Raw genomic sequence first — 25,579 nt, 5'->3', positions numbered from 1 at the left:
AGCTCAGTCATTTGGGCGTCTCACTATTGGTTTCAGTTCAGGTCATGATCCTGTGGTTGTAGGGTCAAGCCCCATGTTGGACTCCATGCTCAGCAGCGAATCTACTTAAGATTCTCTTTCCCACTCCCTCTGCCCCTCTCTCTATATGTTCTCTTTCTTTCTTGCTCTCTTTTCTCTCAAATAAATGAACAAAATCTCTCTCTAAAAAAAGAATATTACCAAAAAAAATAAAGAATATTGCCTTAACTATATACTATATACAGCACATCTAGTGATAAAAGTCTGTTTACTTTTTTCTTTTTTTTAATTTAAAGTAGCCAACTTATAGTACATCATTAATTTCAGATGTAGTGTTCAAAATTTCATCAATTGCCTATTATACACACACACACATATGCCATTTTCTTTATCCATTCATCTGTTGATGGACATCTCAACTCTCTCCACAGTGTAGCTATTGTGGACATTGCTGCTATGAACACAGGGGTGCAGGTGCCCCTTCAGGTCACTACATTTCTATCTTTGGGGTAAATACTCAGTAGTGCAATTGTTGGGCCAACAGACACATGAAAAAATACTCCACATCACTTGCCGTCAGTGAAATACAGATCAAAACTACAATGAGATACCACCTTATACCAGTCGGAATGGCTAAAATTAACAAGTCAGGAAAAAAATTTTGGTGAAGTTGCGGAGAAAAGGGAACCCTCTTATATGCTCGTGGGAATGCAAGGTGGTGCAGCCACCCTGGAAAATGGTATGGAGGTTTCTCAAGAGGCTAATTGAGTTTAAAAAAAAAAAAGAAAGAAAGAAAAGTAACCACTCGATCTGTTTCTTTTTTACTATTTTCATTCCTTTCCATCCTGAAATATTATTATATGCTATGGATCTATCATTTACCTTCTTCAAATACTCTGTAGGTGATTTCATTTAACTCTGAAAGCACCAACATTACCTTTGAATCAAGGACTCCTAAATCTCCAGATACAAATTCTCTTCTGAGTTCCTGACCCACAGTTATGATTCCCTATTTTATATCTCATTACTGAATTGAAAGCACTTTCAGCCACTAGTGCCACTGTATGATTGTTTCTGGCTATTGTCCATTCTAATTGGTTTGTATCAATATCATACAGTCATATTGTACTGGTGGCTAAATATTTTTCGTATTATGTTTGATCATAGCACATCAAACTTAACCTGCCCCAAATTAAACTCCTCAATTATTCTTACTGCTTCTAATCTGCTATATGTCTTATACATCTTTCTCAGTTAATAGCACCACCATCAACTCTACTGTCTAAGCAGGAAACTTCAGAGTATTTCTATTTTCTCCTTATTTAATATCCATATCCAGTGATCATGTCTAGTTGTTCTCTTTCCAGATTTTTATTTATACCCATGCTATGCTTCCCACTGCAAGCCACTGTCAGTTCTTTGATTCATACACTGCCATCATTCACTTAGCCTATTGCCTTAGGTGTTTGCCCTAATTCCACCATGCCCACCCACTGTCTAAACCATTTCTCACATAGCATCTACAGTTATCTTTATAAAGTACATATTTTATCCTGTAATATCAAATTCCACAAAAATTTTTCCTAATTTCATTCATTAGAACCATGTAGGAACACATGTTAGGTAAGAAATAAGATAGAATAACAGTTCAGATTTTATTAAAATAAGATTCCTATTATGAGCCATTCTCTGTGTTAAATACTATGGACCCATGAAAAAAGAGTTGGGACCTCTCTACTAGGAAGATAAATATTAATAAATTAACTGTAGTAGTTAGGGTTAGTAGATAAAATATAAGACATCCAGTTAAAGTTGAATTTCTGATGAATAGTGAATAACTTTTTAGTATAAGTACACTTCAAATATTGCATGGGATACAATTAACACTAAAAAATATAGTTCACTCGAAATTCAAATTTTTATTTGCTAAATTTAGCACCCTAAGTGTAATAAATGATGATGTATGCACTAAAACAAAGGTATGCAAATTACAAAGCTACTACAAAAGAGAGAGATCAACTGTCTGAAAGGCCAAAAAAAAAAAAAAATCTTCAGAAAGGAGTGACACCAATTAAGGTGATTAAGAGTAGTTAATTGGGTGGATAATATGTGTGTGTGGTACATGTGCAGACATAGGAGCAACGTGAGAGAAGTTCCAGGCAAAGAAGAAAACATTTTCAAAGGCAGGAAAGAGAACCAAGAGAGTGTTTGCAGTGCTATGCTGAAAAATGTGCTATTGTTTCTCCAAAACAAACAACAAAAAAAGTGGTTGATTTATATAGTTTGCCAATTTCCATGGTACAAATACTCTAACTAGGGCAGATTTCAAACAATAAATGTAATGTGAAGTTGGCAAAAGATGTGGTACTGCAATATTTCTATCATACAGTATTTTTAACGTGCAGATACAATGGACATAACTCAAAAGCATAGTCACATGTAGCAAAATAATTAAGAAGTGGTGATTTTCATGCATTTATTACTTTTGTTTTAATGTAATTTTCCTAATTGTAAGTTTATATAATTTAATTTTTAATAGTAACATTGTTTAAACAACCAGTTTGAAAGTTTTTGAAAATCTAACAGTTAGTTAGTACAGGCCATCCCTAAGCACACCACTGTGTGCTGGTGAAGTACAAGTCTATACTGGTGATGCATAAAATGTTTGCATGAAGGAAGATGTGGGTAGGAACATGAATGAATAGGGCAGGGGAATGTGGGCAATGATAGGTGTTAGACATCCCTTTTATACAATTCCCATCAGTCTACATATGGATAGATGACAGAGATAGATTAATTATAATAATAAGAATACAAACTAAAGATTTACCATCTCAACTTACAAAATTCAACTTACACAGGGTCCTACTCATCCCTATGCAATGAAATAAAAGAAGCAATATGCATCAGAGGTCTAAGTAACAACTCTGTCATCTACTGGAGATTTAAAAAGTAGAAACTAGTATTTTCTTCCTGAGGGAGAAAATTATCTGAGGTTTAATGTAGCAAGAGGTTTGTACACCAAAATTGCCAAATAAAATTCCCAGTTAGTGTCACTGTAAATCCCACATATCTTTTCAGAAACATGTACATTTTCTGCTTATGCACAAAGTAGAGACACATCCTTATTTCTTATGATGTTAATTCCAGTATTACAGATTTTTTTTTCTTTTTCTCTTCCTATTCTCTCAAATATCATCCTGTTAACATTACCTTTGATTCCTTCTGGACATGTCTGAAAACATTATCTCCCATTTTCCTTTCTGTGTCTCCCTCTATTTCATTCAATAATTATTTAGAGTTTCAGAACAGAGAGATGTTTCTCAAGCCCTTTTGCCTTATTCTCTTTCAGAGATAAACATATTGCAGAAATCTAATGTCAGATTATAAATACAGTCTCTTTGCTTCTAATATATTCTAATTATAGCTGTTAAAGTGATCAACAATAGCAATTTATCATCAATCAACCAATAAGTAAAAGATAACATCTTTATGCATTTTGCCATGTAACTAAAAACATGCAGAAACCTGTGAGAAAGAGAGATGTAATAGAAATGAATAAAGATGAGGAAATGCCAGGAAATCCAGACACTGGATTTTAAGCTTAACTGGAGAGGCAACAGCAAACCAAAATACATTTTGAATCAAAAAGTAATACGATGGGGGCATCTGGGTGGCTCAAACATCTGCCTTTGGCTCAGGTCATGATCCCAGGGTCCTGGGATTGAGCCTCACATCAGGTTCTCTGCTCAACGGGGAGCCTGCTTCTCCCCATCCTCCCTGCTCATGTTCTCTCTTGCTATCTCTGTCTCTCTTTCTCAAATAAATAAAATCTTAAAAAAAAAAACTACAAAAAGTAAGATGGTGAAAATGGGATTTAAGAAAGAATATATTAAGAGTGTACCCAGGATAGGTTATATATAATCAGCAGCTTCATATCTGCACTTAAAATTTATATACAACTCACTGCCCTCAAATTTTTTTATTGATAAATATAAAATTTGTGCAAGAAAAATAAATAGTTCTTTTGGCCCACATCTCAACATTCAAAAAAGAGTCTAGGAAAAAAACACAAAGATATGACAAGTGGCTATTTTTCTTGTATATTTTGCAACATCACTATTCTGGTAATCACATCTAAAAACGTATTTACTTTTAACTGAGAATTGATTGGACCAGCTTTAAAATTTACAATCTTATCAAAATAAAAACATCATAATTCCTATGCCAGTGTATAAAGAAAAACTACAAAGCTCTTTTATTCTGATCATTCAATACTGAGCCTTTCCCTGTATAGCTAAACCCCAAAATTTAATATTTTAATGAAAGAGAGTGGGATAGCACTGGCACAGTGCAGCAGGTTTCATTTTGGTACGCAACTCCACTCAAAAACTGTTGACTATCTTCTATTAGAATTAGAAAAATAAAAAGAACTAAAATAGAGTTCATAAACTTGGCAGATTTAAGACACATACATAAATGAAGAGGTGGGAGGTGATATGTACTCTAGGGAAGACAGGTACCCCAAAGCTCAGAGGAGAAGAAATCCTGGCAGGGTGGTATGTTGGGTAAGTTTCAGAGAAAATTACATGTAAGCAGTGCCTTGAAAGTAGATTGGGTAAAAAATTACACACTGAACCCAGGAGGGCCAAAAGTAGTGGAGAGCACTGTCAGTGAGTAAGGAGTAATATAATTTTGTCAAACACACAACTGGGAGAAGGTTTTGTGGGAGTGAAGACAGGCAATGGATAGTAAGGGCAGGGTCTGTAATTTATTCTGAGCTTTTGGGCCTCTGAGAGGGCAGCCACTCTGACGATAGCTCGGTAGGATACTTTAGACTAGCCAAAGAACAAGAGACAGGAAGGCCAACTAGGTTTCCAACTCCAAGTCAAAGAGAAGGGGAATATAAAATAAGAGGATGGCAGTGAGAGGGGAAAGAAGGAACAGATGTGAGAGGCGATTCAGGGCACCTGGGTGGCTCAGTCAGTTAAGCGGCTGCCTTTGGCTCAGGTGATGATCCAGGGTCCTGGGATGGAGCCCTACATCGGGCTCCCTGCTTACCGAAGAGCCTGCTTCTCCCTCTCCCTCTGGTGCTCCCCCTGCTTGTATGAGCACTCTCTCTCTCAAATAAATAAATAAAATATTTTTAAAAAGAGAGAGAGAGAGAGATGCAGGATTACAGCTGACAGGACATAGTGACTGATTCTATGTAGGGAGCACAAGGAAGGAGAGTTGAAAATGACTCAGGGGTTGTCCATCTGGAGAATAGGGGGAATGTGTACACGAGAGAAGGTGAAGGATGCAGTACGTGACTGTGCCTGTGAGCCATGGAGTGTGATGTGGAAGGAAATACAGAGTCCAGTCATTTTACTCAGACCAAACAACATAATAATACCTAAGTGCCTTTATGTATAAAGTACCATGTTGGTCCCTGGGAAGAGTCCAGTGGCACATGAGATCCCACTTTGTTGTAAGTAAAACATTAAATGTCCTCTAATTTTAATTGCAAAAAACCTAAATTTTATTTTCATATACACACACATACACGTAGAGGAATAAAACTCAAAGCCATACTTCTTCCAAGGCTGAGCTTTTCTCATAAATATGGTCCAAGACCATCTCATAAATATGGTCCAAGATCCCCTGAGCTATCATAGTAAATGACATTGCAAAAAACCAGCCCAAGTATTTTAACACTTTTTAGTGCTCCAAAGGATAACAGATGGTGGAAATAGCTCTCTGGAACTGCATGGAAAGGCAGAATGAGAAAAATCAAAGGGACAAATGAAAGAGGCTTTCCATTCTCTTTCCTGATTCTCTGTATCCTCTACTCTTTAATGTTTGTCTTTAATGTTTATCTTTAATGTTTATCTTCAATGTTTATCAACTCAGAGTACCATTTACAATAAAGGGAATAACAGAATTCATCTTGGAGTCATTTGTCCATTGGCACTTATTATTCAAATCAAATCACAGTTGGAATCAAAAGAAAGCAATTTGTATCAAGTTCCAATGGTGTAACATAGTATTACATATTATAGTAGACCAACAACTTGGAGGCAAGATACCAAAAAAATATTTAAAGCTAATGATTTTTTTAATCAACTAAGGCAACCAAAGAAAACAATTTATTGAGAAATGACTAGTATACTTCTGAAGTATTATAGGAGCTCATCCTTAAATTATGTACCAACCCCTCTTTCTGCAAGCAAAACAAATAAGAACCTACTTATTTCATATGTAAGGAAACCCAAATGCAAAAAAGTTGCTGAGAGCAATTTTGTACATTTTTCTAGGTCTGTCAAATTTTATATCTTCCATGACTTTGCTCCAACTTGGGGTGAATATCATGGAAAATGTGACTTACTCACTGATTACGTATCATGCCTACCACACTCTCACCTACAGTGAATTATTTGAATCAAGAAACCTATGGCATTCTTATCATCTTCTAACTCCTCCACAGTGTAGCCCAGGATTAAGGAGAGCTGACCATCACTGGATCCTCACTTGGATCTTTGAAAGGAATTATCAGACTACCTCTAAAGTCTGGAGTGCAGGCTCTGCAGTCAAATTGCCTGGCTTAAAATCCTGGCTTCACTATTAGCAGAAGTAACTACATAAGCAAGTAATTTATATCTCTATGCTCAGTTTCCTCATTTGTAAAATGAAGAGAGTAATAGTAATTTATAGAATTTTGTAAAGATTAAATGCACATAAAATACCTAAAACAGAATAGTATTTAATTGTAGTTATTTTGCCACCACAGTTGATAGAGAACCAGCAAAGAGCTAAAAATAGACACACTTCCACCTTAACCTTATGCAAATTCAGGTTGATGAGCAGTTTTTAAAATCTAGATGTGTGTTTTTTCTCCTTTTTGATGCTCTGAAATGAAATAGTCCTCTCAATTGTGCCATGGAGTCTCTTTTCCTATGGATCCCCCTAAAGAATCAGAAAAGAGGTGCCAATAATTCCCTAAAGCCACATGCCTTTTCCTTACTTTTTCATTACCTTTCTTAAGGTAATTCCCAACTCTAATTCTGGACATTTTTTACAGTCTTTCGTCTTCCTTGTTCCTTTCTCTGCTACATTCACTTGTCACCAGAGCCTGCTGCTTTCTCCTTCCAAATGCCTCTCTCAACCATTTTTTCCATAACCCCACTATCATTATCCTTACTATTATTAACCATTTCTGGTCTATTTTAATCATTTATAATTGGTCTCTTTCTCTCCAGGAATGCCCTATTATCATCCATTATGCATACTTCTGAAAGATTCATCATCCCAAAGCATTCCTTTTAATCTGGGTAGCTCTGTGATCAGATACTTTCTTGTCTTCCTTCAGAGTAAAACCAATTCCCTGAGCCTAAATTTCAAAGATATTTATCTACTGGTCCCAACCTTCCTTTATTGGTTTATAGTCTTTGACTCTTGCTAAATAAACTTTGGTCATTTACTTGCATTGTAATGTATCTTTTATACCAGTGTAGCCATAAGCTTATCTATCCATCCATCTGTCCACTCCTCCATCCATCTCTCCTCTTCCACAATTAAATTACAAACTACTTGAGAACAGACCTTATACCTACCATTATTTTGGGATGCCTCCCTTCACCCTCCAATTTTGCACAGTATTTAAAACATAGCTATGTGCTCAATAAATACATTTTTAAAGAATTACTGAAAAATATCAGATACCATATAATTGTTAACATAAATAAGATAAAACATCAAGTATTACTGGCTCTAACAACTTTTCCTGACCTCTAATTTTGAGTTAGATTTCTCTGTGCTTTCATGCCAATCTAATTTCTTTCATAGCTTTATCAGCGTACTTTGTTGTAATCATCTACTTACTTGTCTGTCAGTTTAACCAGCTCTATCTTATTAATAGTTTTATAAGTCTCTGTGTCAAATGAATGAGTTAAAATGAATAAATTCATGTAAAGATATATGCTACATATATGGGTCATTTGAAAATGATGGAAATCTTATTTAATATTACCCAGAGTTAAGTAAGACTTAAAAGGTCTGTTTCAGCATATCATGTTCTGAATTTATCTACCCAATGACCTCAATTATATATTACTGATGATGCTATCTAAAGTCATTAAAGACAGTCTAGACACACAACATTTAATATTTGTTATATGCATAATAGATGAGTGCATTCATTTATCTACTAAAATAAATTTTTTACTAAATAAACATTAATTTGCTGTATAGTCGCCCAAGATCCTGGGCATGATCTTTTCTTTTTATTTAATACCTTCCTTCTAATACCAATGCAGAAGTAGCCAGGGGGTACAGATTTTCCTTTCCTTCCTGTTTTTGCACAAGAACCATTTCTTGGCACTGGCAGACTGTTCTCATTCTGGACAAAAGACTCTGTAGAAGAACAGAAGAAATAGCAGTGATTCACAGGCTAGGCCCTGAGGCACAGCAACTTTCTAATAATAATATTGCCAATATTTATTTTCCTTTGCATTCTCTCAACATGAGTTTTGGAAGAGAGATCTAATTCAGAGATAGTCACGTTAATTTTGATTTGTGGAATTATCACTCTCCCAACTAATCTTCATTTTCACTGAGTAACTCAGTGGTTCTAAACCACAGGAGTATGTCAGGATAATTTGGGGAAACTTTCCAAATACAAATTTCCTGGCTTCACTACTCATGCACAGTAGGGAGCATTTGATACATGATGGGCTAGTGTGAGGTATAGTTTATCTTTTCAAAAACTGTTCCAATGCCTTTTATACCACTACTCTCATTAAGAAACACTTATAGATAAGATACAGCCTATGTTTTGACTGAATTAGGTAAAAAGTATTTTTTTTCAAATTATGCCAATAAGAGTACACTGTAAAGGCTTCATAAATATTTTAAATGGACAAAATAATGAATAATGTAGAGATTGTTCACTGCTACTGTAGTAGAATACGTAATATTTATACAGTACTTTACACACAACTCTCTTACATACTTTTACTCATTACATCTTCAAAACTTGCCAATGAGATAACTAGAAACATTTTTCTTCCTATTTTCCAGATGAGAAAACTGAGATTTAGGAAGGCAAACAAACACCTGGGCCAATGTTACCCAGCAAGTAAGAACCAGAACAAGGACTAAAAATATTTGGTTCAAACTCTGAATGCTATGATTTACCCACTACTTCCTAAAAAATTGCAAAATTCTTCTTAATCATAATGTAGATCATCTGGGTATTTTGAATCCATCCTATACTATGAATCTAGATAACTGGATTCTAGACCTAGATCTGCCCCTTTCCTGCTACATGACAGTGAGGCAATTCACTACCAAAATTCATGTCTCGTCTTCCATATGCAGGCCAAGGGCACAAATCATTAAAGTTCAGTGGTGCCCACATCATGTGACTTGAGTTAAAGTTTACATTAAACAAATTCAATTAGAAGTCTGCTTAGGCTTCTACAACTTTAGTTTTTCAGGAAATTTTCTTAAAATAAATTCTTTGTGTCTATGGAAAAATTTCATATGGCCTAAGATTGACCCAAGAAAGCTGAAGGGATGGAGATCCATTGAGCTAGGTCCTTAGGGCTGCCCCTAGGTCTATGGTAAAGATGACCTATAGGCTTCCTAATAGAATCAACAAGATGATAAAGAATAAGATTCTACTCAGCTGCTCTGCACAAGAGGGGAAAAACTGTTTTTAGCTAAAATACCCTCTATGCACAGGAACAATGGACATAGTATATAAGAGGCAAGTCCTCTAATGTCAGGATCACCAAACTAGAAACTGTTCAGAGCCTCATTAACAGAGGACGTAGTTCAGTCAAAAAGGGGTAACTGGTGAAAGTAATTTATGATTAATTAAGGTCCGTGAAACATAATTGTTACACATAAAACTACTATGAGTCTATTCTTACAGAACTAATTTTTTTTAATACACAGGGAGTTGAAGAAGGCATCTTCTTTCTGAGCATTCAGACACAGATATAAACGGTATCATCTTAAAATAGTTACAACAGAAAGAAGGGCCTTATAAGACTCTGTGAACTGGCACAGAATGATTTTCATAAACTGGAAAATCATATAAAGAGAATGAAGACTATAAAAGCCACACGATTAAGAAAAATTCTGTCACTTCCTAATTATAACCATGAATTGGAAATGTTAGCATTCCTTGTACTCTCTATTTCCAAGTTACTGGTTGTATTGACTTTATCCTAAAAGACAAAAACATATATATATATATATATATTTTTTTAGTTGGAACTTTTATTTTTCTAATATTACCTGCTCACAATATGATCCCTACTGCAGGTGGTAATAGAAGTATTGACTATAACACTGAACAGCTCTTATGGTATATATGAAAAAATAGTTAACAGCAAAAAAATAAAACTCATCACATTTTGATGTAAACATCTGGCTAAAAATAGTATAGAACAGGCTGCTTGTCTCTGAATAATATGTTCATTCATGATAAAATATATAGTTAAAAGATCTTTTGCATATGGAAATATATTCCCTTTCTTTTTGGCTGAATTTTACTACAAAATGAGATATCTTTCCAAAAAGGAGCAATATTTTTATCTAGTATATATTTTAGAATATTTATTTCCTGTAGTAAAGAACACCTACAAAATTATTAAATCTTCTATCCGAACAGAATATGAGAGTGCAAAAAAAAATCACAAAAGAGCAAACATTTAAAATGGCACAGTTTAATCATGTTTCAATTTTTATTCAATTTTACTTTTCATCATTTTTTACTTTCAATATTTGACATTCTATGCAAATTTACCTAAAGTAATATAATTGAGATTTCTAAATTTTTCATTCACATGTGCCTTTTAAGATATGTATGTGTACATAAGATGCTTAATATTTTATGAGAAAACATGTTACTATACATTATGCATTCAATGCATTCAACCTGTTACACATATCAGAGATTATACATATGACTTGCAGCCTCCTCCCTTCAGTATACACCAGAAGTTCTCTCCTCTTCCTTTTTAAAATCTTTTTTTTTTAATGTTTTATTTATTTATTTTGAGAGAGAGTGTGTATGCAAGAGTGGGGGTGGAGGGGAGGGCAGAGGGAGAGAGAGAACTTCAAGCAGACTCCATGAAGGGCACAGAGTCCAATGCAGGGCTTGATCTCATGACCTGAGATCATGACCTGAGCCTAAATCAAGAGTTGGATGCCCAATGAACTGAGCCATTTAGGTTCCCCTCCTCTTTCACCACTTCCAAAACTTCATTAAATTACACTAAACTTCATCAAACATCACTAAATTTCACTTGCTCCATCTCTATTGCTACCAGCAGAGTCCACGCCACAATTATATTTTGCTTAAACCACTACAACTGCCTCCTAAGGTTCTTTTATCTTCACCCAACCCACTTGCCACACTACATTGGATCATAATTCTCCCTTTTCTGAACTACTGCAAGGGCTTCTCAATAGTCTTACATAAAATCCTAAGATCTGAGAGGTTTCTAAGTTGGAACCCTTGCTTATCCTATCAGTCTCATCCATTGCCCTCCCCCTCACATTTCTCTGCTTTCTTTTAGTTTCCCAACCATGCTACACTGGTTTCCATTTAAGATCCACTCCACACACCATCCTGTCCAACTGGAATTCCTTTCTGCTGACTCTTCACAAGGCTGATTTCTCATCTTTCAAGCCTCTCCTTAAATGTCATCTCTCAGAGCCTTCCTTGAACATGTTTTCTAAATAGATTTCCCAGTGTAATTCTCTAACATGGCATTCAGTTTAGCCCTTTGTTAAAAATAAGAATTTTGTCATCTATGTTTGCTGTTTAGATCCTCTCCTACACATTCTAACTTCTACAAGGACAAAGATTCTGCTTTGTCCATCATCATATCCAGTGGCTGGTACTAGGCTCTGCACAAAAAACAGATATATAAATATTTATTGAAGGAATAATTAATAGCCTGACTCTCTGGAAAGCAAGCAGTGAACAGCTTCTCCTACTACACAATCTCTACCAGTTGACGTTCATTTCCCCTCTCCTCAATGCTACCTTCTCATCCAAAGCTGATTTAACAGGTCCCCAATGAAGGAGCAGACCATACCTGAGCAGAGATCAGAACTTAAGAGAATGTGGAAAAGACTGAGTATAAAATCTGCTAAACTTCAGGAGCAGAGAACACCACATGACTCAGGAAGTGCAGAGAGGCAAGATCAGGAAACCTAGGGAAAAGCAGGCTAGATTCTGGTATTCACAGGGTCTCCCCCAGGTTTTTGAGAGGAATCATTGTATTTATTATGGAGTTGTATCTGAGGTGGTGATAGTCTGTCAGTGGGTTGCCCAATTTTCTGTATTATTCATGCAATTTTTGCCATCCATTACTACAGCAAGACAGAATTTTGGGCATTTAGTATAAACAACCTGAATCATGTCTGGAATGCAGGGCTTAAAGGTACAGTGACATGGTGACAAGGGCTCTGTCCAACTGTTAACAATTTCAGAAACACACTTTTGTTTAATCTGTTATCTAGTATAAAATACAATGTTGATGTTAGATATGATTTTAAATGAAAAACCATATAATCAAGTATAAAGACACATGTATACTTCTCACACATTATGGGAAAAGTATATATATTAATATATATTTTTCTTGTTAATTTTTTGATTCTCAAGGCTATTTTAAAATTAGGTTAAATATAAGCTACCACATTGACATGATTAAATTCATTCTGATCCCATACATATCAGTCCTCAGAAACCCCTATGTTATAATTAATCTGAACAAAGACAGTTGTTGCTGAAAAAAGCCATGCCCTTGATACCTGAAAAAGTATGCCTATTAAAAGAAAAATTTGGATACAGCCTCCCTGTCAATTCAAGGCTGACTCATCTGAAGCTGTGAAGAAGGGGAAAAGAAGAGTATGTGTGACACACATACCCATGTCAAAAGCTTCAATGCAGATGGTACTTAATGATCCAGTCCAGGATATGAATTACCACTGCACAGAGAGATCATTTCTAGAAACGAAGTAGAAAGGATAAAGACAGAACGGCAAAGTAAAATTCTGAGACTAATAATTTGCATTTTTACCTGGAACTTAAAATCATTTTTTGTTAAATAAATGAAATTGATACTTACAGGACTTACAAACATACGACGAACATAATTTTTAGAAATAAAAATAAACACCATATTAAAACCAGTTTCTATTTTTTTCCCAAAGGTAATCAGAGAAACTCAAAGAATCTCAAAATTATTAAAGAAATTATGTCTACAAGATCTTTTCTTTCTGATTGGCTGTAGCTATACTGAACCCAGACTCTGAGGTTACACTGTAAGTTTTAAATTATGAAATTGGTTATACATGTGAACACACAAAAGAGTTAAATTTATTTTCTAGAACTAGAAATCACAAGTATCAAAAATTCAAAATAAGGAATGGTTCAAGAGTAATATAGAATTAACTTTTGAATATGAGCTTTCCCGAAGATGTGAGGACTTCATATGCAGTACACTTACCTAAACATACATATACATTTATACAGAACCATTATAAATGTTCAAATAAAATAGAATTTAAGTAATCAAATAGCTTCCCACAAAGAAGCTGATGGCTTCATTGGTAAATTCTACCAAACATCTGAAAAAAAATTATAGTAATCTTTAACTAATTCTTCCTAAATAGAATAGTAGAGAATACTTCCAGATTCATTCTATGAGGCCAAAATTACCCTGATACCAAAATCAAAGAAATCACAGGGAAACCACGGACTAATGCCACTTATAAATATATATATATATATATATATATATATATATATATGTGTGTGTGTGTGTGTGTGTGTGTGTGTGTGTGTGTGTGTGTATCCTCAAAAATAATAGCAAATCAAATAAAGAAACATATAAAATGGATAACCAAGTGAGATTTATCCCAGGAATACAAGATTGGTTCAACATATGAAAATCAATCAAAGCAGTACACCATGTTAATTAAATAATGGATAAAAAGGGCATTACCATCTCAATAGGTACAGAAAAAGCATCTGAGAAAATCCAACATACTTCCATGATATGAACACTCAACATGCTAGAAAGAAACATCTTAAACCTGAAGAAAAAAAAAAAAAAAAAACAACTGGAACTCCACAACAAACATCGTATTTAATGGAGAAAGACTGAAAGCTTTCTTCCTAGATGAGGAGCAAGATAGAGATCTGCTGTTACCACTTTTTTTTGTTGTTTGTTACCACTTTTTGACAACTAGATTCCAACACGCAAAAGAATGAAATTGGGCCTCTACCTCACACCATATACAAAGAGTAACTCAAAATGGATTAAAGACCTAAAGATAAGAACTAAACCTATAAAACTCCTGGAAGAAAATCCAGAGGTAAATCCTTATGACCTTGGATTTCACAATAGTTTCTTAGATATGACATCAAAAGTACAAGTAACCAAAAGAAAAATAGATCACATGGACTTCATCAAAATTAAAAACTTGTGCTTCAAGGTACTAAGAAAATGAAAAGATAATTCACTATATAGGAGCAAATATTTGCAAATCATTTCTCTGACAAGGATATAGTATCCATTACATATAAAGAATTCTTACAACTCAACAATAATAACAAGTAACCAAATTAAAAATGGACAAAAGATTCTGGTCAACATTTCTCCAAAGAAGCCATATATAAATAACCAATGAGTACATGGAAAAGATGCTCAACATCATTATTCACTACAGAAATCAAATCAAACCACAATGAAATAGCCATTCACGTGCTTCATACCCACAAGAATGGCTAACAAAAAATACTAACAATCCCAAGTGTTGGCAAGGATGTAGCGAAATTGGAATCCTTTTACATTGCTGGTAGGAATGTAAAATGGTGCAGCTGCTTTAAGATACAATTTGACTGTTCCTAAAAAAATGTAAACATATAGTTGCTATAATGACCCAGCAATTGCATTCTTAGGTTTATACTCAAAAGAACTGAAGACATATATTCACTCAAAAAATGTATACAAATGTTAAAAGCAGCTTTTTACACAATAGCTTAAATACTAGAAACAATCCAAATGTCCACGTAACTCATGGATGATGGGTAAACAAAAAAGTGGTATATACGTACAAAAGAATATTATTTGGAAATAAAAGGGATGAAGTATTGATAGATGTGTAACATGGGTAAACCTTGAAATATTATGCTAAATGATAAAACCAGACATAAATAGTCCATATATTCCATGCTTCCATTTATGTAAAATGTCCAGAAAAGGCAAATCCATAGAGAAAGAGTAAATTAGTGGTTGCTATGAACTGGGTTTGAGGAGACTAGGGGAATGAATGACTGCTAATGGGTAGTAGATTTCTTTTTTGGGGTGATCATCATGTTCTGAAGTTATAAAGCAGTGATAGTTGCATAATTTTGTTAGAAACACTAAATTGTACTCCATGAAAGGTGAATTGTACATATGGCATGTGAATTGCATGTTCATTTTAAAAAGCAGGCAATCAGCAACAAAAACAAAACCAAGAAAGACTGAATAACGATACATATACCTCTGGATTCAATTTTTTCCTGATAATGTCACCTTCCACAGTAATACAAACATTGTATAAATATATTTTTTCTTTGGTTATACATTCATTTTCTGGATTTTTACTTTCAAATTCCAACTTCACCCATTCTAGTATGACTAATCATCCCAATTTTTCCAGGACGGTGCAGGGAATTGGATTCCCAAAACATGTGACTTGCAGTACTGAAACATGGATAGTTCCAGGAAAACTGGGACAAGTTTGTTTTTTCATGATCTTGCATAATTTACTTAATTCCTCTGCTCTTTGTTGCAATACAGATGATACCTTCTACACTGCCTTTTCCAGTTTTTCCTTCCAACTCTATATTTTCTCCCCATGCTATTTCATTTGTCCTGATGGCTTTTATTATAAAGCAACTACTTACAAATTAGCACATCTCATCTAACCCTCTCCTGAGTTTGAGATATGGAGAGCCAAATATCTTCTGGATGTTTCAAATGGAGATACCTTTGGCCATTAATACATAAATCTAATGCTAAATCTAAACTTGCTTTCATGCCTAAATTAACTCTCTTCTTGATTTTATCACATTCACTAAATCTCTTGAGATAAAGTGAGTTGTCTCCCCTCATTTTTGCTTTATTACTATATATAATGAATCACTATACTCTAATTATACCACCTGGGAAATTTTCTCAAATCTACCCTATCTCTTACCTCTCCTACTTATCCCTGTTAAGATCTAAGACTGATACTGATGAATAGACAAGAATCTCTCAGACTTTTTAAATCCAAAATCACTCTAAAAAAATCAAAAACCCATAATGGTATGTCAAATTTCAAAATACAGTATTAAAAATAAAACCTAAGACAAGGCACAATTAATTATATACTTTCTCCAAATTAGACAAACGTCCTGTTCTTCAGAGATTCTGATGCAGCACTTCCTACCTCCTGTCTTTCTCTCTCTTTCACATACATGCTCACACTCACCCCCACACACATGAACTTCTACCCACCCATATGACCACACAGCACACAAATACACATACACATGTTCTCAGGCTCCAACAATGAGAACATGTTTTAAATTACCCCAGCACAACCTGATGTTTTGGGACTCAGGACAATTGTTCTCTCCCAGAAGACTGTACTCCAAAACTGCCTACCTATCAAACTATTCTCCTTTCAAAACTCGTATTACCTACTGCAGGCTTGGTATATCCTTCCTTGACCCACATCAACCCCAAACAGAATAAATCATTTTTTAACATATTGCACTTTATTACTTTAAGTGATGACAACTTATGCAGCATGTCTAAAATATGACTAAGTGACATTTTAATAACAACTGAAAAAGAATCCTTGGATAGATTATATACACAGTTATCAAAAATATAAAGTTTATTGACATGTGTATTCATCAATCTAGACTTGCAAGTAGAATGTACCAAGTAACATAAGTATAGTTGCCCTACTTCCTGTCTACCTACCACTCTCTCTCTTTTTTCCACACCCACACAGTCAAGCCTTTTTAAAAGTCATATACAATCACTATTTCCTTTTCCTGACTTGTCATTTACTCCTCACAACTATCAAAATAGAGTATTTCCACCCACTTACATATTTAAACTGCTATGACAAATGCCACCAATGACTTCCAAATGGCCAGATCCTAAGGACATTTTTTATCTCTGAAGTTATTCATTGATTTTCTGCTGCATTTGATACTATTGGAGATACCTCTTGAGCCCCTCTATTACCTTGGCTTCTGGTTCTTCTATGTTTTAAATTATTATTTCTCAGCTGAGTCAGGGGATCCTTTTCTTTTGCCTATTCATTATGCATTGATTTTTACCTAGGACTCTATTATCTTTTTCTAACTATATATCTTTTAGTGATGTCATCTCCTGTCCCAGTTAACTGAGTGTTTCAGTTTCATATACCCAACTATTTCTTGGACCTGTACCCTAGGATAATGCACAGGTACCACAAAATCATTATATCAAAATGCAAACTCCTCACTGCTTACCTACCTAGACCTAGTTTGGTTCTTTAATTCCACTTTTTCTGTCAGGTCCTTAATTATCAAACAATTGATATGATAGTCTCCCTAAACTCTTTCCTTACAAATCATATTCAATGGACAATCAAGCACTGCCAATGTGAATCCTTACTCAGCTCCTGAAATGTTTCCTTCCTACACCCTCTGCTACTCCTATAAGACATTATCGTCTTTCTTTTGATTATTACAATAGTCTATTAATTGATTTGCTTGTCCCTAGTTTTGCCCACATCACATTCTTAGTCCATTTTCCCCACTTCTGTCAAAGTAATACATATTTTATATACCTACACACACACATATATAATGCAAATCTATGCTACCCTCCTAATTAAAAGCCATTAGGACATCCTTATAACTAAATATAGTGTTTATTAAATTTTATATTTTTACCTAGTTGTCATACACAGAAACTTAAATTCATCCCACAATATTAAGCTGGGATACATTCTTTCTTGGATTTTCTAATCTCTTACATTCCATTCAAAATTTAAAAAGCAAAAAAGTAGCCTTTATTGATATTCAGACCAACTCATGGTTTATAACTCACAAATCTAAAATTCTGATTAGCCAGCAATTTATTATTGCCTTTTTCTTATCAACCTAGAAAGGCACATATATGGATAAGGAGAGCTCAAATTACAAACACACTATATAGAGAATCAGCAAGATAAGGAAAGAATTGCAAACTTTAAATACTTGAATTCACCTAAAGAGAGGTTCACTATTTTAATGCAAAAAGTTTAGGTGAGCAAAGAAGTGGTCAGAATAGAGGCTCCAAAGGAACTACAACAGTTGCTTCCTCTAGGCCACTATACTCAGAGGGGCTACCAGGAAAGTTCCACTAGGTACAAGGTAAATTACAACATATTTCTACAACTCTTACGTCTATGGAATGTAAAAAATATAATAAAGAAAAGTGATCTAAAGTATTGTTGGGAAGGATGACAATTGCTGTTCTATATCTAATAACTCCAATTTAAAATGGACATTAGATCAAGTGGGACCAATTAAAATGGAACCTCAATATGTGGAATACAACATTTTAAAATCAATATTAATTCCCTAAAGAACTTTCCCAGAAATAGATTGAATCCTAATATAATCCTAATACAAAACAAAATGTCTTGCAATGCCTAGAACATAAGAAGTAGAGATGATAAATTTTCCATGAACTATGAAGGAAAGTTCAATTATCAGAAAAATGGCTTTAGAGCAAGAACATTTATAGAAAAAAAAATATGGCAACACCATTTAGAATACTTCTTCCAACTTTGTACTTTTGTCAATGTAATTAGAAGTCATTTTTTACTATGTGTAAATAAAAATTATTTTTATTCCTTGAAAAATACTGGTAAAATGTAGAAGATGATATTCAAGTATACTTAAAGTCTGAGATAAAATCTATAACTGATGTACTGAGCCTCTTGAAATGTATTTACCAAAATTTTGTTTTCTAAAACATAATTTTAAATGATTTGTGACTGACTGTAATATACAAAATATAAGGATTTAATGCCTTATTTAATTTTGGTCTTTGCCAATGCTAATAAAAACTTGTCATAGTAGAAGAATTATAAAAATTTACTTTTCTTCTCACATTTTACAATTTTATCACTTTATTTTGGTATACTTCAAAGAATTCTCAACTAAAAAAATCTATAGAAAATCACTCTTAAGACACATTTCTTCAGAGGTGTTTGATAAAACCCTTGGAAGGAGACATTTCCCAGTAGTAACTACTTGGCTGTAATGATTAAGCCGAGTATTGCTGCTACTGAGACATTTTAAGGGAATGTTTAATTTTTCTTATTAAGAGCATAGTTCTTGTCAGAAGATTGAATATATCCTGTACTCTGCAGAATTTTAAAGCTATTGACATTTTATCTCATCAAAATCCACATTCACAACTTGGAATTTACTTATTTGGTTTCTTTTCTACTTCTTGCTTCCCCGTTATGTTAATGTTTAACTCTTCACTAGTATCTACACTTGAGGTTGCAATAATAAAAATGAAACTAGATGGGCAATTCACTCTTTTCGATTGTCCATACCTTTAAATGATATGGTGAGGGTGGGTAATGGACTACCTCTGCACTTCTCTTACTTACACACCCCCCTCTCTTTACCTTGCCTTACCCTCAAGTCTTAGGCTGCAGCCCACGTACATTCCAAATCCATAAGGCACATAATTTCTGCCTCCCTAGAGCCCTAAAAATCTGTCCCTCTCCTCTAATTAGTTTTATGCTTCCAATATGGCATTAGAAACTTCATTTAACAAAGATACTTAATACAGAGCTCATGTTTCCAGATAATTTTATCTGATTAAATAGTAGCCTTTTTATTACACATACATGAGCAATCAGAGTATCTACTCCCACATGCAAAGTGAATTAATATATCTGTAATCAGTGATCTGTGTAAGAGACGACATTTTCAGTCCATAAAACTAATGCCATACTCACGGTGAAGGTTGGTGGGGCTGGTTTTCAGCATTTCTTGGTGTTTTGCAGGCAGCAGGCTTCGCCATGTCCCTGACAACACACCTGGGGTGCATGATAGACAGCACAACGCACTATTAATTATAAAAAGGGTAGAACATATCTAGAAATTAAACATGGTACTGAAAACACAGTCTAATGGAAAATCTTTGTAAGCCCCTTTGATCTTAACCTGGAGGCCCTGGAAAAGCCCTTAGAGTTGGATATTTTTGACTTACACTTCCAAGAGCTCAATTATACCCAAATAAAATCTGTTCTAGCTTTTTAATTTGATTTTCCTTTTAGCACCAATAAAATGATTGTCAGCAGTTTTCCCCATAGAAGAAATGCTACTGAAAGCTTTGGCTTCATCATGTGATAACATCTGAAAGTTTAAAAATACGAACAACTGTTGCACTGATATATTAAAAGATGGGCAGGATTTTCTGTGGCTTTGGCTATTTTACTAAAAGATATGGACTTATTTCATGCCATTCATTACCACACATGTTTTTTGCTTTATGCAAAAAGAGATCTAACAGGCCTGAAGACATTCTCCATGTTCAAAACCCCTTCAAGTTAAGAAAAGAGAAAGACTTAGAAGGAAATGTTCATATATAAGGTATTTGTGTGTGTGTTTGTATGTGTGTATATGTAAAATAAATAGAGAAAATACCTCCACCATGTGAAAAAAAATAGCAAAAGGATTTTGTGTCTTAAATCCCCCATTATAGGCTAACTAAATGCAGAGGATAGACAGTATAACAGAGCTCCAAAGGGCAGCAGAGGATACTCTTACCCTTGTGTTAACAGGGCATGCCGAGCATTGAAGAGATTCATTGGCAGAAATTAAAAAACACCCCCGCCTAAGGCTGTACTTGGATGGCTCAGATATGCCTTCATTTCAAGAGCTTTAAAAAATATTGCTTTGAATAGGGAAACCCTTGGTTACAAAGCTGAGACCCCACATCTTAGACTTTGTAACATGGAAAAGCCCCTTAGGACCCAGCATTCTCAAACATGAATCTGGTTCTTACAACTTCCATGGAGGCTTCTGGGATGTTCAACTACACTACTAATATTTAAAACCAGTCATGTTATTCCAGAAGTGGATCACTGGTGAGGCAGTGGCAGATATATTGTTTTCCCAGAGCTAAAAGCTGCATGGCAAAATTCTCCACTTCTGAAAGAAATGATACAAGGAAACATGGACACAACGCACAGAAACGTGCACACACACATACTGCTCATTCCAAACAAGGTCATCTAAGACTTAGAAATCAATATGTAATGTAACGAGAAAAGAAAATGGTATCATTTCAAAGACTTGATATACTTGGAGGATCAAAGTACATAAATGTAGCATTTGTCAAGAACTAATGTTAAACTCTTAATGGACTGGTCAAGAGATGGAAGTCAAAGACATCCACAGGAACACAAGGCCTTCTGTTCTTGTTTCATTTCATGGAAGGAGAAAGCCACTCAGGCAACAAGGGTTAAGTCAGTAACTAACAAGGCACTCATTAGAGCAAAATAATGTTCTGGGATTTCTGAGCTCTGAAATGTTGGTCTAACTTATCCAAAGTACAAGGAAGTTATATTTCATAGCACTGGAAAATCTTTAACAATTCCCACTCAACTAAAAATAGTACATTTAGCATATTAAATCTACATGCACTGGTTCGTTAAAATATTGGAAATATCACCAACTTTGGAAAACATTTTGAAGAATTATATCTATGGGAAACCATATGCAACCTTCTGTCTTAGTTTATTTCTTTTTTTCCCCTAAAGTTTCAGGAACTTATACACAGCTTTAAAATAAATCAGCCATTTTAATTACAGTTTTCCTTAGATATGCTTTTAAGTAACTCTTTTCTAATAAATGTGGATTATCAGCCAGCACCAAAGGTAGACTTCTAAGCAAACTGTTTCCCTAAGTGAAAGACTACGTCTATGTAAGAAAACTCTCATCTAATCTCAAGTGCCCAGTGCTTTTGGTGTAAAAGTACAACAGCTGACACACTGCTTCTGTCTGCACAAATATAGAATCTTTCAAATAAAAACTTTATTCGAGTTTCTGAACTTTATGTACTAGATAATGAAAACAGATACATCAATATTCAAAAAATGTAGTATTTACAATGAACTTAAGTATAATTTTTGGCATCTGGATGGCTCAGTCAGTTAAGTGTCTGACTTTGGCTCAGATGGTGATTCCAGGGTCCTCAGACTGAACCTCACAGCAGGCTCCCTGTAGGGAGCCTGCTTCTCCCTTTTCCCCTGCCCCTCTGCTCCTGCTCTCTCTCTCTCACTCGCACTTGCTCTTTCTCAAATTAACAAACAAAACCTTTAAAAAATAAATATAATTTGAGATGTACTTAATATACTTTAATTTTTAAAAAGCAGGTAACATTTTTCATACTAACATATATTCTGATTACAAGACTACAGTGATACATACAGCTGGCTACTGAATCTGTGTTTTCGGCGTAAAAACTATTTGTTTCGGATTCAACCAATTTGATGGGACTCTAAACTATGGTATATATATATTCCTACATTTTCTAATTTGACTTCTTTTTAGCTGAAATTTCTTCTAGATATAAGAAAGAAAAGATTTTTAAAAAAACCCCTACGCTCATATAGTTACATAAGATGTAAAAAATATATATAATACACTCAAGATTTGTGTTAGCTTGTGTTGATTAACATTTCTTTAAAATTATAATTGGATTGTGTTGTGTCTGGCATATTACATTTGGAGGGATAAGCTGTAATAGTTTTGACAGTTCTGATAAGCAGAAATTGTTCAGCACCAGTGCCTTCTATCATCTCCCATGCATTAAACTTGAATCACATAGACCCCTCATACTTAAGAAATACAGTATTTCAATATGTTGTAGCTATTGTAGCTATTAAGTGTCTTCCTCTACATATGATTCATTCCTTCAGCCAGACATAAGGAGGCCACAAACACTGCCAAAGTGCTGACTTCCCAGAATTACTATGGATCAAGAGACTAGCAGTTCAAGGGGTTTGACCTCTTATTTGCAACATCTTTAATTCCTCAAGGATTTATCAGATGTGGACTCTTAACAGTCTTCAAACTGCAAGTGAGCATCCTCTCATTACTCAAGCATTACTGCAGATTTATGCAAATGAGACATTCTGCAACCACCACAGGGGAACGCTCCTCCTGACTCCACCCTCAGCACTGCTGGGTTTTATGAATGACTGCAATCAATGCGATGAATGGCTGCCAACTGCCCACTCAACCACTTCTACTCTTCCGTGCACAGACACACAGGAGAAACTCAAACTGCCACAAGCCTGTCAATGAGGTTATGGTTAGACTTTCATCTTTCCAAGCAGGAACTAAATGTGTTTCCAGATACTTAGAGTATGTAAGTTAAAAATCCCAAATGCCTTCAAAAAACACAATTTACATAATTACTTTCTCTCTTTTGAGCTTCTATTTTGGATCCTATAATAACTACCCACTCCCCTTGACCCACCTGCAAAACACAAAACAAAACACTATTTTATGAAACTTTATCTCAATTTGAACTTTATCTAAATTGTTTTATCTTTCATGACTAATGTCAGGAAACTATATACTGTGCACTAAGCTGTCAAATAGATATGACATGTTTACATTTCTGTTCTCTGTCTCTTGATTTTTGAATTTTACTCCTATCATCAATGGAGATAAGTACATTCAAATAGTGTCTGGAGAAAAAGCGCATTTGTGCTTATTCCCCGAGTGTTATTGTACTAGTCTGCATTTGTCATAGGAAATTTTAGAGACAGTTAAAATAACCTAAGATTGAGAAAATGAAAAAAAATTTAAAATACACAATTTTCTAATTTGCAGATCACTAATTAAAAATATTAGAATGGCACTTGGGTGGCTCAGTTGGTTGAGCATTTGACTCTTGATTTTGGCTCAGGTCATGATCTCATGGTGATGGTGGTGAACTGAGCCCCACATAGGCTCTTTGCTCAGTTGAAGTCTGCTTAGAAATCTCTCCTTCTCCTTCTGCCCCACCTCTCACATGCTCTCTCTCTCTCACCCTCAAAAAAAAAAAAAAAAAAAAGAGAGAGAGAGATAGATAGAAAGAAACAAGGATTCCCCAGCAGCCATCTCCATCTTGGCTGATTGCAAATACATTTCTCTAGCTGTTCAGGCCAAAACCTTTAGACTTTTCTTCTTTTTTCTTACACTTGCATCCAATTCATAAAATGGTTCTACTTTCAAAATTTATCTAGAGTCTAATCCTTTTTTTACCTCCTCGATTATTGCCATCTTGTCTTGAGACATTATCACTATTTACTTGGATTTCCACAAGTAAAGGGTTGCCCAGCATTTACCCTTGCCTTCCCTCCTCTAGTCTAGTCTCAACTCAACAGCCAGACTCTTCTGAAAGATAAATCAGATCATGATTGCTGTGCTCAAAATTCTGCATAGTTCTCCAGTTTACTTATTTCACTCACAAATAAATTGCCAGAGTCTTCAAAATATAATCTGGCCTCCCATAACTCTAGAGTTCATCTCCTACTATTCTTTGTTCCCTACTCCCTCCTTCTTTGCTAATTCTGCTCCAGTCACCCTGGCTTCCTTTCTGGTTTTCCTCAAATAAACCAGCCCTAATTTTACTTTGGGTTCTTTTCATCAACCAACCTTTCCTTCTGTCTGGAATGTTCTTTCCTGATATTAGTTATGACTAACTCCTTTACTTCTTTTAAGGCTTTGCTTAGATGCCAATTTCTGAAAACTCCCATTCTGATTATTTTACTTACCACTATAATCTGCTTTCCCATAGCCACCATATTCCTATATGTTCGATGCCCTTTTAATTTGCTCTGCTACTTACTAAAGTTTCCTGCCTCCCACTGCTGAAGTATGAACTGCTCAACAGGAAGGATCTCAGTCTCTTTGGTTCACTAACACATATTCAAGAACCTAGAATAATGTCTGACATAATAGTCACTTAATACATATTTGTTAATGGATAAGATAAAAAGGACAAAAGCTGTGGGTTTCAAGCTTGAGTAATTTTAACACTCTAAAACATAGTGATTCAGAATAGATTCTAGGTAAACACTTTTTGCAAAATTACAGCATATTTCTATAAAATATTTACAAAATATAAACTGATTTATGGCCAACAAGTTTTGTGACTTGAATAATTTCACTAAATGCATTTTTATATGGTTTGACTAAGTTTCATTTTCTTTCTGAACAATAAAAAAGGTATTTCTCAGCATATGACTTATTTAGTGGAGAAGACTAATGTCAAGTCATTGGCTGAACCAGCAAGATACCATTTAAGATGTCATGTACTGATATTTTATCAAATAAAACTCTAATATAATTGTATATGAGGTAATTCAATAATCGTAAAGAGAAAATCCCTTTTTCTTCTGATATTTCTAAACATATAGGAAAATAAGAAGTACTTTTGTTCATTTA

At 34.6% G+C, this 25,579-nt stretch overlaps 1 protein-coding gene across 17 annotated transcripts in view; it reads right to left on the bottom strand.

Moving 5' to 3' along the window:
- The window catches only part of RIMS1 (regulating synaptic membrane exocytosis 1), a 473,974-nt gene that overhangs the window by 370,335 nt on the left and 78,060 nt on the right, over window positions 1-25,579 (bottom strand). For 16 of the 17 annotated variants that reach the window (XM_055330491.1, XM_055330492.1, XM_055330500.1 and 13 more), the window contains exon 2: window positions 20,089-20,169. The exons of the other annotated variant lie outside the window; for it this stretch is intronic. In XM_055330491.1, coding sequence (XP_055186466.1) covers window positions 20,089-20,169 — 81 coding nt within the window. The remainder of the gene's footprint in view (window positions 1-20,088; window positions 20,170-25,579) is intronic. 17 annotated transcript variants of the gene reach the window in all.

Source organism: Nyctereutes procyonoides, unplaced genomic scaffold, assembly GCF_905146905.1.
Source record: "Nyctereutes procyonoides isolate TBG_1078 unplaced genomic scaffold, NYPRO_anot_genome, whole genome shotgun sequence".
In the NCBI taxonomy this organism is placed as follows: domain Eukaryota; kingdom Metazoa; phylum Chordata; class Mammalia; order Carnivora; family Canidae; genus Nyctereutes; species Nyctereutes procyonoides.
This window is presented reverse-complemented; position numbering and strand designations above follow the sequence as displayed.